Here is a 12377-nt window from a genome sequence, read left to right as displayed (position 1 = left end):
GCAAGAGATTTTTATATCTGAAATGTGCAGTTTCAGTTTGTAGTGAAAGCAGGTATCAATCTCTAAGATTATGTAGTAAAAAAAATCCCACTTTTTGTTTTAAAGCCTCACTCAGTTCCAAGGAAGAACAAACTAAGTCCCAAATATATTTTTTTGAACAAAAATCTCTTTAGAGAGAGAGGAGATTGTAGTGAGGTTTTTTGGATTCATTAAAACATAACAAGGGAGAGGAACAGAGAAAGAAATGGATAGGAAAAGTCTCATTCCCATCCTATTCAATTTTTCTTTTGAACAGCTTACCTTGAAGCAGGATTATTCCCCTCCCTGTGCATTAGACTTGGCTGGAAAAAGAGGTTGGAGAAGATAAGGTTAGGACGTGAGCTGAAGGGAAGCTCAGAGCAGGTCTTGTGTTCCCTGTCCTAAGGCATCAGTTGCCTTAGGAAAATGAAAGATTTTTCTTCCTTCTGGTGCAGTACAACATCATCATTTTCCAGGGATCTGTAAAAGGTTTACCACCTGCTTCCAGACTTCTCACAGCTTGGTCATGTGAAAAAAAAAGACATAGGATTTGAAATTGAGATTGATTCCTTTATTTTTATTAGAAATAGAAAAAACAGTGTCCCTAGCCCTCACTCCAGGGAAAAATGGCAGTGGTATCAACATCTGCTATCAAACCTTGTCTTATCACAAGGAAATGCTACCTTGCATCTTTTTAAGGCTTCTTTCCTTCAAATGTAATGCAAATGTTGGCAGAAATTAAGTCAGCAGACTAAGATTCCCAGCCTTTGTAGCAGGATTGTTTGAGTATCGCAGCTTGGAGCAAGCCGGGCCTGCTGGGGGTGCTCGTTCTTATTCCCAGCCCCGTGCATGCAACAGTTCTTGGGGCTGCTCGTCCCTCCTCTGCCTAACAGCATCGCCCGAGATACCAGCAGCATCTCTGTGCACACCTGCTGCCACTTTACTCAACAAACCCCATGTGCCCAGAGTGCCTCGGGCGTGCTGTGCAGGCAGAGCTCTGTCCTGGGGTGCAAACGGGCTGAGGTGTCCTGAAGCTGCCTGGCAGGCTCTGCATGTGCTGCCTGGAACATGCCCCTGGACTGCCACCCAGGAAATGTTTGACAGAAATATAGGGTCGTTGCTTTCTGAATGCAATTGATGGCACTTAGGTTAGCTCTTTGAGTCCTGCTGTGGGACCTGGTACATGTGATTTGAATTTCTAATGCTGGAGAGAAGGGATGAAAAACCCTCAAGAGGTTGGTGGCTTTTTTCCTTTTTGACGGGATGGTTTTTGCTTGTTTGTTTTCAGATGTGCTCAGTTCTTTGTATTAAAGATAAATTCATGTTTTCCCCTTGACTGGATAGCTTTGCACTCTTGTCAATACATCTTCCAAGTCTAACATTGTCCATATACAAATGGGAGGATACGGTGAGTTCTAAATGCCAGCAAAAAAACTCTTGAAGTCTCCATCTGTACTCAAGTGCAATTAATTGTAAATTCTTCCAGATACTTAATCTCATTATTTGTTCCTGGTAACTATTTTCACTTTTGGCCTTTAGAAGAGCCCTAAACAGAAAATCAGACTCGTTCAAAACCTAGAAGCCTACACACAGACTGCAGGTTAAACTGGGGCTGCTCAGACTTGGCTTTATGCTTTATGCAGAAATGATCAATTAAGTTTAAAACCCAGAAACTCCTGTTTGAAATGTGCACTGCTGGACAGGGGAGAGAAATAAAAGAGTTACATAAAAAAATGTCTTTCAGCATGAAGTATCAGATTTTCTCCATTTGAAAACGCAGGTGCATTAATTGGCTCTTCTGAAATCCCTGAGCTCAAGGAGTTGATCAGAGTTAAAAGAAGAAAAGGAAGGAAAGTGGAATGGCAGTTTAAATTCTCAAACCGGCTTTCCAAACTTGCTGAAGACCTTGTGTTCCTCCAGGCCTCTGCAGTAGAGGGGCAGCAGGTCGCTGTGGAGGTGGGCCGGCAGCAGGGCGTCGCGGGGCAGGAGGCCGGGCAGGCCGCCGGCCGGGGCCGGGCCGGGCGGCAGCACCAGCCCGGGTAAGGCCGGGGCCCCGGAGCGCCATCTTTCCAAGGGCACCTTCGGCTGCTGGGCAGGGCTGCTGGGAAAGGCAAGCGGGACAGGGCATGGTAAGGGGGCTGCAGCCCACGCAGGCGATGCTGAGGCAGGGCAAAGCGGAGCCCTGCGCCTCTGGCTTCCCTCCCTCTCGAAACACAGCGGGTGCAAGGGTTTCACTGCTGCTAGGTGGGGAGCACGTCCGAGGGTGAAACCGGGGATTGACTGCCCAAGCAATTGGAGCTTTTTTACAGCTCCTGCTTCCGGGCGGTCTGGGAGCAGCTCTGGGCCCTGTGTGGGGAGCTTGGGAGGACAGCGGCAGGGGGGGGTGCTGAGCGGTACCTTTGGAAAGCCAGGTTACTGCAGCCTGCGAATGCCCCTGGGAACACAGAGCTGGAGACAGCCGAGAGGTGGTAATCGCGCCGGTGGTAGTGTTTGAGTCTTCCAAAAGCATTCCTGCCCCTCTCGGGGGTGGAGGGGTCGCGCTTCCGTCCTCTGCCTTTCCTTCTGTGCTGCTGCTGCTGCCTGCAGGGTGGTGGGAGAGAGATGCCCATACAGATGTTTGCTTTGTGCTTTGTGGTCTGGCTTTTATTTACTCACACCCCTGGAAAGATCTGGCATGTTTGTATCCTAAGGCAACGCTGTCACCCAATGGTTTTTGTCCCCTTCCTCTGTTCCCAGAGGAAAGGACTGGCACTGTTTCAGCCCTGTAGAAAAGGGTTGCATCACCTAGGGAAGAGCAGGCCCGTGGGGAGGGGTATGGTTGGTGCCTGTTGAAAGACTGAGATGCTTTCTCTTGCTTGTGGGGTTTTTTCCTTTTTTTTCCTTTTTTTTTTTTTTTTTTTTTTTCCTCCTCCTTGTCCTTGTGCACTTCTGATAATGAGTTAGGCTCTTGGTTAAAGGTGCATTCCTAGGATGCATGGTCCCTGTTACTGTAATCCTTTGCCCAGGGTACAAAAGAGGCCCTGCTGGACTGTAGTGTAGGCCAGGAAAACTGGGAAGTGCTGCTGCAGAGATGATGCTCTGTAACTGTGGTCCTGTTACCCTGCTTGTCCAGTCCTGCTTCTCACCATGACTTTTCTCCCAGTCCTTTCCAGAGAATAATGCTCTTCCTTTCCCTCCCCCGCCCTGGGCTGTGTGCAGACAGTTGCACTGAACTTAGCCTCAGAAAAGCGATATTCCTATCAACTATCTTCCATGTATTGTCTGTTCCTTCTTTGTCTGATAATGGAGAGCTTTGTGTAAATCACCAAGCTAACAGAATCATAGAATAATTTGGGTTGGAAGTGACCCTTTAAAGTGACCCCACTGCAATGAGCAGGGACACCTTCAACTAGATCAGGTTGCTCCGAGCTTCATTCAGTCTGACCTTGAATATTTTCAGGGATGGGGCATCTATAGCCTCTCTGGGCAACTTGTTCCAGTGTTTTACCACCCTCCTTATAAAACCCGTCTTCCTTATATTCAACCTTAGCCAACCCTCTTTCACTTTAAAATAATTGCCCTTTGTCCTATCATAACAGGCCCTGTTAAAAAGCTTGTATCCCCCTTTCTTGTAGGGTCCCATCAAATACTGGAGCCTTCTCTGCAGCCTGAATGCCAACTCTCACAGCCTTTCTCATAGGAGAAGTGCTCCAGCCCTCTGATCATCTTTGTGGGACCCCAGAGCTGGATGCAGCACTGCAGGTGGGGTCCCACCAGAGCAGAGGGGTAGAATCCCTACCTCGCCCTGCTGCCCACACTCCTTTGGATACAGCCCAGGGTACAATCAGCTTTCTGAGCTGAGTGCACATTGCTGGGTCATGTCCAGCTCGTCATCCGCCAGAACCCCCAAGTCCTTCTCAGTGGGGCTGCTCTCCATCTGTGCATCCTCAGTCTGTGTTGATATCAGGGATTGCCCTGACCCAGGTGCAGCATCTTGCACTTGGTCTTGTTAAACCTCATGGTCTCACTTCTTGAGCTTGTCCAGAACCCTCTGCAATCAGCAGCAGCATTCCCACTGATGGGAACCCTTTCCACAGTCAAACATACCTTGGCTTTAGAGCAGTGTTTTTTTATGCTTGATAGTTCCAGTTGTGTGAGCAGGAGGGCACAGGTGGGTCGCAAGTGTCCCGAGTGGGTGCAACCCGCGTGTCTCAGCAGATGGCAGCAGCGACACTCCTTCAGCTCCCGCCGCTGCTCCTCACTCCTGCCGAACCCACCCCCCAGCTCCCCTCACCACCTCCATACTCACCCCCCGCGGCTCTTCCTCGCCCTGTCCCGCCAGCAGCACACGGCGAAGGAGACGGACAGTGCCAGGATGACGGCTCCGCTCAGCAGCGAGGCGGCCACTGCGATGCGGGACCCGGTGCCCGAGGGCTGCGGGGCGGCTGCGGGCAAGGGGCGGTGAGCGGGGCCGGGGAAAGGGACCCCCCTTGCTCCCGGCCGCCGTCCCCCTTGCAGGTAACCCCAAAGTTCCAGAGACTTTTTATTAATAACCATATTAAAAGCTAATGGTGAACGTGGCTGATGCCACGCCGGCTCAATACACTGGAAAGTTAATGAAAAAAACCCATATTAACATATTTTCTTCTGATAATATAAAATAATCACACGGGGTGGAAAATATAAAGTATTTGATGTGTCTTCAATAAAGCATGAAGGTAGTAGAAATTAGGTCCTAAAGAATAGAAAGGAAAAAGTATAAACAGGAAAAAGAGAAAAAAATTAAAATGTAATAAAGTTTAAAAGGGAAAAATGTTTAAAAGGGAGAGGAGTTGAAAAGGAAAAAACGTTGAAAAAATGTAAAAAAGAAAAAATGTAAAAGGGCAAAAGAAAGCAGCTAAAAAGGGGGAAGAGTTAAAATGTTAAAAAAAAAAAAAAAATTTGAAAAGTATTAAGGAGGGCCACTTGCAACTGGCACATGCTGATCATGTACCGGGTTACTGTGAAGTTCAGTTTTCCTCCTGTTGGGAAAGCTTTTGGCAGTGCCCTGGACTCCCTGTGCCTGGCACCAGGAGTCAGGTGTCAGCCAATACCTGGTTTTGACGCCCCAGCCTGATGACTTGAGCAGCAGTTACTGGGAATGAGGGAAGGTCTGGATATCTGCTGAGCTGGTCTCAGGTGAATTCACCCCCTGGCACCCCCTGCCTTCTGCAGCTCCTGAAATGCTGTTGCAGGGCTGCTGCTGGAGCAGGCATTTCAGTGGTGCTGACCCACAACCGACTGGGTTGAACAGGACCTTCCTTGTCCCCGTTCAGGGCGGCCGGGTGTCCCCACCTCCTGCTGCCCTCTGGCTTGGTCAGAGTGAGGAAGTGCCTGTGTGAGGGCTGGTGGCTGCTCCTCCCCACCCGAGATAGCGCTGCCCCCGAGGGCTCCTTACCCTGGCACTGGGGTGGCGGGTGGCTCCAGGATGAAGTGCTCTCCTGGCGGAGGCAGGTGAGCCTCTCGCTGCCCACCAGCTGGTATCCCTCCTGGCACCAGTACACGAGCACCGAGCCCAAGGAGATGCCTGAGCCTCTGTCCACGTAGTAGTATCCATAGCGTGGCGGGGGGAGAGCTGTACATGGCACTGGGGGGGAGAAGGGGACATGTTAAGTGTAGGTGATGACAAAGCCCCCCCATGGACGCTGTCGAAGGGCTGCCAGGCCGCTGTGTCAGTCCTGCGGGACCTGTAAGTCTATAGGATTTTTTTTGTCCATTTTTGTTTGTTTTTTGTTTGTGTGTGTTGTTTTGTATAGTCCAAAGGAAATACATTAGAAAGTCTAGCAGCTTTATCTGGAAAACAAGTTTTTTCAGTTGCAGACTCTCCAGTGTGGGCAGCTACGGAACAGCAGAAGTGAGACTGGAAAGGTGCAGGCTGGGGAAGAGTATGCAGAGAGCAATTTTTAGGAGAGAAAGGAAAATAATTTTTTTTTTTAAATAACACAACATTCTGGGAGAATACTGTTGGTTGGAACTCAAAACAAAGAAGTATTACTCTCTGCTAGAGAGAGAGGCTTTTTTCATTCCAGACTTTAATTTTTTAACTGGTTTGTAACTCACAGCTATTCAGAGCTACTTAGTTATCCTGGTTAGACCATCTCTTCTGCATTGCACTGATACCTAAGGAGAGCCAAAAGTGAGGTGGGCTCCAAAAAGAATGGCAGTCTGACCATGTGTTTGCAAACCCCCTGCACAGATATTCTACCACAAGACCAAGAAATTGTGGTAACAGGTATTATGGATATCAATATCCTAAATAAAAGGAAAACACTTTGATCAACTCTAATTTAACCAAGCTTAAAACCTGCAAGCAGAAATGTGCATTATCTAGCTCAGGAGGAACTTTTGTGGGGAATTCCAAGTGGAATAGTAAAGCTAATGTGAGAGAGAGGTCTGGTTTCCCTCTACTTTTACTGAGGTGACATAGGCTTCTAGTCCAGTGGGGCTGCTTAGAAACAAATCAGGTTAAGTCAGATCAGACTTTCTCTAATTTCAGCAGGGCTGTTATCAGGTAGTGCAGATGTCTATATGAGTTAATTCAGCAGTGCCAGGGAAGCTGCTGAATGCCTGGATTGGATCTCTTGTAAGATTGCATTGTCCAGCACTGGTTGTCATGACCTCTGCCAATAGTCACCATGATTTGGAGTATAACATGGGCTCTCTGAGCTGCTGCCAGCCCCAGGTCACCCCACAGCAGCTCTGAGGCTGTGTCTCACTGTGGCACGTGCTTTACCCTAGAAAGTGGATTAAAGAAAAATAATCACCCTCAGCAGCTGGAGATTATTTGTGGATTTTTTTAAAGAAAAAAATCTCCATTTCTTCCCAAGGGTCCCAGCTCAGCTTCTGGGGATGGGGATAGGGATGTTCAGTGCACCCACACCCTGAGCAGACAGCTGGTCCATCATGATGTGCATAGATGGTAACGTGGAGAAGGACTTTACTCTCAAAGGAAAATATCCACTGTCGAGTTTCCTCCCTGCGCCTCCTGACTGCTTCTGATGGGACGCATCTCTCCCATGTCACAGAAGCTGCTGTGGCCACCATACAAAGCCTGCGCATGCCCTGGGAGTGCCGCTGTGTCCGACGAGAGAAGCACCATCGTGCCTCCATCACCTCGTCCCTGCACCCTTCCCCCGTGTGCCTGCACGAGGGGCCCGAGGCAGCCCGCCGAGGGAGAGCCGGGCGAGCGCTCATTTCGTACCTGAGATGTTGCTCTGCACATCGGTCCCGTTGGCGGCGTCTCTGGGCAGCCCCTTTCTGACGTGTCCTGCACCGAGTGAGGCGGTCCCGGGCCCAGCAGCATCGCTCCAGGCAAAGCTCAGGCAGCTCCAGGGCAGCAGGCAAAGGACGATGCATTTCCCGAACTTTTGTCCCGTCATGGTTTGGGGAAACGCAGCACCATTGGGTGCCTGGCCGCCCCGAGTGCCTGCGGTTTCCCTTTGCGTCTGAGCAGGAATCAGCTGGGCTCTTAGTGCATTAAGCCCTGAGCAGCAAAGCTAGCAGCCGCTCTTCCCCCGGGGCTTGCCTCTCCTCCGCGTCGGCACAAGCCCTGTGTCCCTGCTCCCAGCCCTGCTCTGGCCACTCGGCTCCAGAGCCCCGCAGAGAAAGAAAACAGGCGTGGGAAAGGGAGTGAGAAAGAGCAAACCCCTAGGATCCATCCTTTACAGCCCCCATCTGCAGAGACTGGCTGTTAGCATCTGTCCAGGTGCTGGAGCTGCACATCGGGCACCCTACTCCTTCTCCTCCTCTACCTGCCAAAATCCATGCTCGACTCTTGAGCTGCAGACCCTCCTGTGCCCGTCTCTTTCTTCCTGCAAGAAGCTGGGGCTCATTTTCTGTCAACAGCAGTCGAGTAGGATATGAACCGTGGGAATCAAAAGGGTTTCATAGCAGCAATTCCACTGGCTTTGCCACTATGGGAGCTGCAGAGAAATCTCTTTTTCCTTTTCCTTTTCTCTGCTTGGCATCTCTCTGCCTGTCATTTCAGGCTGTGATGTTTTGTAGCTGGAGGGGCTGCAGTAGCAACCAGCTCTTGCCTCCTGGAATGTATGTTGCTCTTACCTACTCCTGCCTGGTCACTTGTGTACACCCACGAAGAGAAAAGATGCTCCATGTTGCCTGAGTGCTTGAGAGCCAGATGTTTTGGAGCAGGCAATCCCCAGCAGCCAGTACACCAGCTGTGTGACCAGCAAGACTGTGAGGTGATTTTTGGAGCATCCCCTGCTGTGGCTCTCTTCTCCCCTCCTTGCATCCCTTGGAGCTTCCCCAGCCCTGTGGGTCCCCTATGCCTCTTCTATACTGCATCCTTGCCTGTCCTGGGACTTACTGCAGATATGAGTGTTAGAGGCTGTTATTCATTAGCAGCATTGGAACAAATACAACTCTGTATGGAGATGGGTCAGTTTTTGTTCATTTCTCTTTTTATATCTGTGGCCTTTAGCTGTAGCCAGTATGCTTGGCTGCCTATGGCTGCCCAAGTTGGTTCTGTGGGGGGGAATGTTGCCTTGGATGTGTGAGCTGCTTCTATTTCTAAAACCCAACAGTGGTCTTACAATCTTAAGTGTGATTTACTGTAGTGCACAAAGAAGAAATGAAAACGTCAGACAGGATCAAACTCTTGTTACATCTTGTCCCAACACGGGTGCAGATGAGGGTGTCCGCAGAGCAGAAGGGAGTTGTGGCGTCAGGCATTGGCTGGTCCTTGCTTGCCTTCCTCCCCAGCACTGGGGCTTGCTCTTGCTCCCACTTGGGGTAGTTCAGCAGTACTCTGGCCCTCCTTGCACTTGCAGAGAGGTTTCTTGTCACCTCCATGGGACTTTAGATGTGGGAACGCCTTAATCCTGCTCTGTCCATCCATCTCAGTCCTTTTTTTGTTTTGGCTGGGCTGATACTTCTGGGCTTCTCTCCAAGGGATTTACTTGATTTCTCAGAAAAACCTGTTTCAAGCTCCCATGACTCATAATGATCTTGCTCAGAAACTACTTTCATTTCTTTACTTTTCTGGTTAATCCTTCTTAAACAGTGACCTTTCCTTGGCTCCCCCTGGAGAACAGACCAAGGAGGTGTGTTCCTCCCTGTCTCAGTGAATATTGCTGGTTTCTTGGGAGTTTTTGGTTTTTTTTTCTTTTTTCTTTTCTCAGTCTGACTGCAGGGATTTTGCTGTTTTTCGCTCGTGCAATGAAGGTGTAAGTTTTGAGGCAGGCTGGACTGTGTGACACTGCAACACTGATGGCAGAGGAGCCTGCCTTGGGGCATGCCCAGGGTGCACATCTCCTGGCAGCAGAAGCTGGAGTGCAGGCAGTCTGGAAAATACATCTGGAAATACATCTGTCAGGACAGGACTGACCCTGAAGTGGTCTCTCTATTGAACCTGAGCCTGGAATCTTCTCCTGCTGGCGCTTATGAGCTGGTCCCTCTGCTGCCGATGGCTGGAGGACAGTGGGAAGAACCTAAGGCAGTGCCCCTCCCTGCAGCTGGATGTGTCCCGATGTGAAATAGCTGCGGACTGAGCACATGCCAAAAGCATGGCCTTCAGCACAGGGTCAGCAGCAGTAAGTCTTGTCACGCATGCCAGGGAATGAACAGGCTCAGCAAAACCCCTGTGGCACAATAACCATGCTTATGCTCAAAATGCTGAGTAGATGACATGGATTAACCCTTTGCTAATGCTCTTAAAAGCTGGCCTGTGGCTGAGGGAGATAAAGGGGCTTATTATTACAAAATCAATATCCTGCTGGAGTGGGATTTCCATGCAGTTCCCAGTTCCTGCTTTCCAGAGGCAGACATCTGCATTAAGCAGGAGAGCTGGGCACCAGAGCAGGGCACCAGGCTGTTCCTGCAGGGAGCGACCCTGGGCTCAGGAGAGGACCATGTCCATGCCCTAGGTCAGCAAGTCCTTTCCTTGTGAGGAGTGCTAAGAGGAAGGAGAAGCTAGTGGGGAAGCTGTCATGGCCATGAGGCTGCAGCTCTCCTAGCTCAACAGTCTTGACTGGGGTTGTCCACCTTTGTGGTATACTCCTTGTGGGTGATCTCCTTCAAGGGCTGCTTCTCCATCACAGCAGCCTTCAAGGCAATGCTCAGCTGATGGTTTTCAATGCTGGCTCAAGTGTCTCTTGTGTTTTCACACAGATCTCCCTGCTGGCTGATGGGGATGCACTGAGGGGTAAAGCTTTCCTGAGCCACAGTGGCATTTCTCCCTACCTTCTCTTGTGCCTCTTTGAACCTTTTAAATCTTCCCTCTGCGAAAGTGTCCTTCTCCCACACTCCCACTACTGAATTCTGAACTACAGAGGAGTTGTGGATGCCCAGAGAAATTGTGAATGCCCCATCCCAGGAAGTGTTCAAGGCCAGGTTCTATGGGGGTTGAAGCAGCCTGGTCTAGTGAAAGGTGTCCCTGTCCATGGCAGGGGGCTTGGAACTAGGTGACACTTAAGGTCCCTTCCAACTCAAACTACTCTATGATTCAGTGAACACACAGGTACTAGCTTCAAGTCAGTGACCATGGGTAATCCTCTTTGCTTGCAGAAAGTGGGCAATGGTGTGGGCAGTTTCACATGCTAGTCTAGGTGACACAGGTGTTGTTGTGCACCCATGCCTTTTGGATGTTACACAAGTTTATACAAGTTGTTTAAGAAGCTCTGGTTACTGAATGCCTGGGTCTCATCTGAAAACAAGGTTATGGCAGGACTGAGAAGTCATTGAACAGATGCTGGGCTCAAATTAGGAGGTAGGAGATTTGTTTTATAAAAATAAAAATTTACTGGGAAGATAGACTAGCCCCAGAGGAATATTGTAGCATTCTAGTTTAGAGCTAGATGATCTTAAAGGTCCCTTCCAACCCAGCCCATTCTAAGTCTATGATTCTATGACCTTCTCAGGTCTCTTCTAATGCAAACCAACCTATGATTCAATGATTTTGATGTCTTAGAATTTATCTGTCCAGCAGGTCGTAACTTCACTCAATGTTTAGGGAGATGTTGTCCTATCCTGTAATGAAGTCTCAATCTCAAGAGAAGATCTGAGAATAACAAAGCTCTACCGAAGGAATAGGGACTGGAGTTTATTTCAGTTCCACTGCATCCTTCATGGAAACCAGGAGATATTGCCAATGGCTGATCACTAAGTGTAGGTGATAACATGCTCCTTGCTGAAGGAGTTCTTTGCAACTGGTCTGGGAAGCTCACTGCCTTAGAAAGCCATTAAATTAAACAGAAATTAATCTAAGTAGGGGTGGGGTGGCTGGAATGGTTTGATGGGGCATTAACACAATTTGCCACTTGTTAAGAAAAGGGTATCTATGCTTTGGGCCATCTGATGGTCCTGAGCTAGGATCCTTAGCTGCATGAGGATAATCAGATGACTCAAAGTCATTGTCTTTCAGTCTTATGTTTTCTAGACCTCTTTAGTGTGGCGTTCTGATGACTTGTGTGAAATGAGAAGCTGCTGCCTGATTGTTCCAGGAGTCACAAACAGCGCCCCCCCCCCCCCCAAGACTATAACAACAGAGACCAAAATCCCTTCACAGTGAGCAGTTCCATGAGCCAGGCTCAACCATAGGTTTCCTACAAGTCTCTAGCATCAGAATTTATAAAAATAAAGAATTTAATAGAGAAATTCAGCAGCACATCAGCTTGAGCTGGATGCCTTAGGAGAGGGACCACGAACAAAGAAATTCCCAGGCATTTATATGCTTAAGATCACACACCTGACCTTCATGTGCTCTTAATGCAGTTTTTTAGTCCAATGGTGATTTTTGGTCTGGGTCTTCTAATGTATTATTGGACTTTTTCTCTGTCTTCATGTAAACAGGCCATTGCCTTATTTTATTGAGTTGATGGTTGTAGCATCCTCATCTTCTGTTTTGCACTTCTTGTGCACCTGTTCACTGGCAGAACATGGGAAACTAAAAAAGTGTTAGACTCAGGATAAATATTACAACTAAATCATCAGTGTATTATCAGTATTTTTTTCATACTAAAGATAAAACATAGCACTGTGCCAGTTACTAGGAAAATTAACTTTATTTCAGCCAAAAGCATATCTCTGTGAAAGTCCACAGCTTGTGGCCCAAGGCTTCAGGAAACCCAGCTACTCCTGCTAAGAAAGTAAAGCCAAGCAAACAGTATTCTAAATCACACAATATTTCAACCATGACTCATTCTATTAAAAATTTATTTAAGCTAAACAACTAATATATATCAACAATTAGTTATTGATTGCTGCCATAAATAAATTCACAGTAAAGGCTTCATTCTTTTCAGGCTGTAATAGGAGTATCCTACAAGAAGACAATGTTTGTACCTAAGCAAAAATACACAGTAGTTTACATATGAAACAAGTGA

General features: G+C 48.4%; 1 protein-coding gene across 4 annotated transcripts in view; it reads left to right on the top strand.

Moving 5' to 3' along the window:
• Positions 1-597: 597 nt before the first annotated feature.
• Positions 598-12377, top strand: part of LOC131573682 (solute carrier family 23 member 1-like) — a 34064-nt gene continuing 22284 nt past the window's right edge. For 2 of the 4 annotated variants that reach the window (XM_058827875.1, XM_058827872.1), the window contains exon 1: positions 598-1253. In XM_058827875.1, coding sequence (XP_058683858.1) covers positions 1236-1253 — 18 coding nt within the window. In that variant the 5' untranslated portion in view covers positions 598-1235. Of the gene's footprint in view, positions 1254-2015; positions 2148-12377 lie in introns of those variants that run through there. The other 2 variants (XM_058827876.1, XM_058827871.1) reach the window with 2 other exon arrangements.

The sequence above is a fragment of the Poecile atricapillus genome, chromosome Z, assembly GCF_030490865.1.
Source record: "Poecile atricapillus isolate bPoeAtr1 chromosome Z, bPoeAtr1.hap1, whole genome shotgun sequence".
NCBI classification, from domain to species: domain Eukaryota; kingdom Metazoa; phylum Chordata; class Aves; order Passeriformes; family Paridae; genus Poecile; species Poecile atricapillus.
Note: the sequence above shows the minus strand (reverse complement) of the source record. Positions and strands in the feature narration are given on the sequence as shown.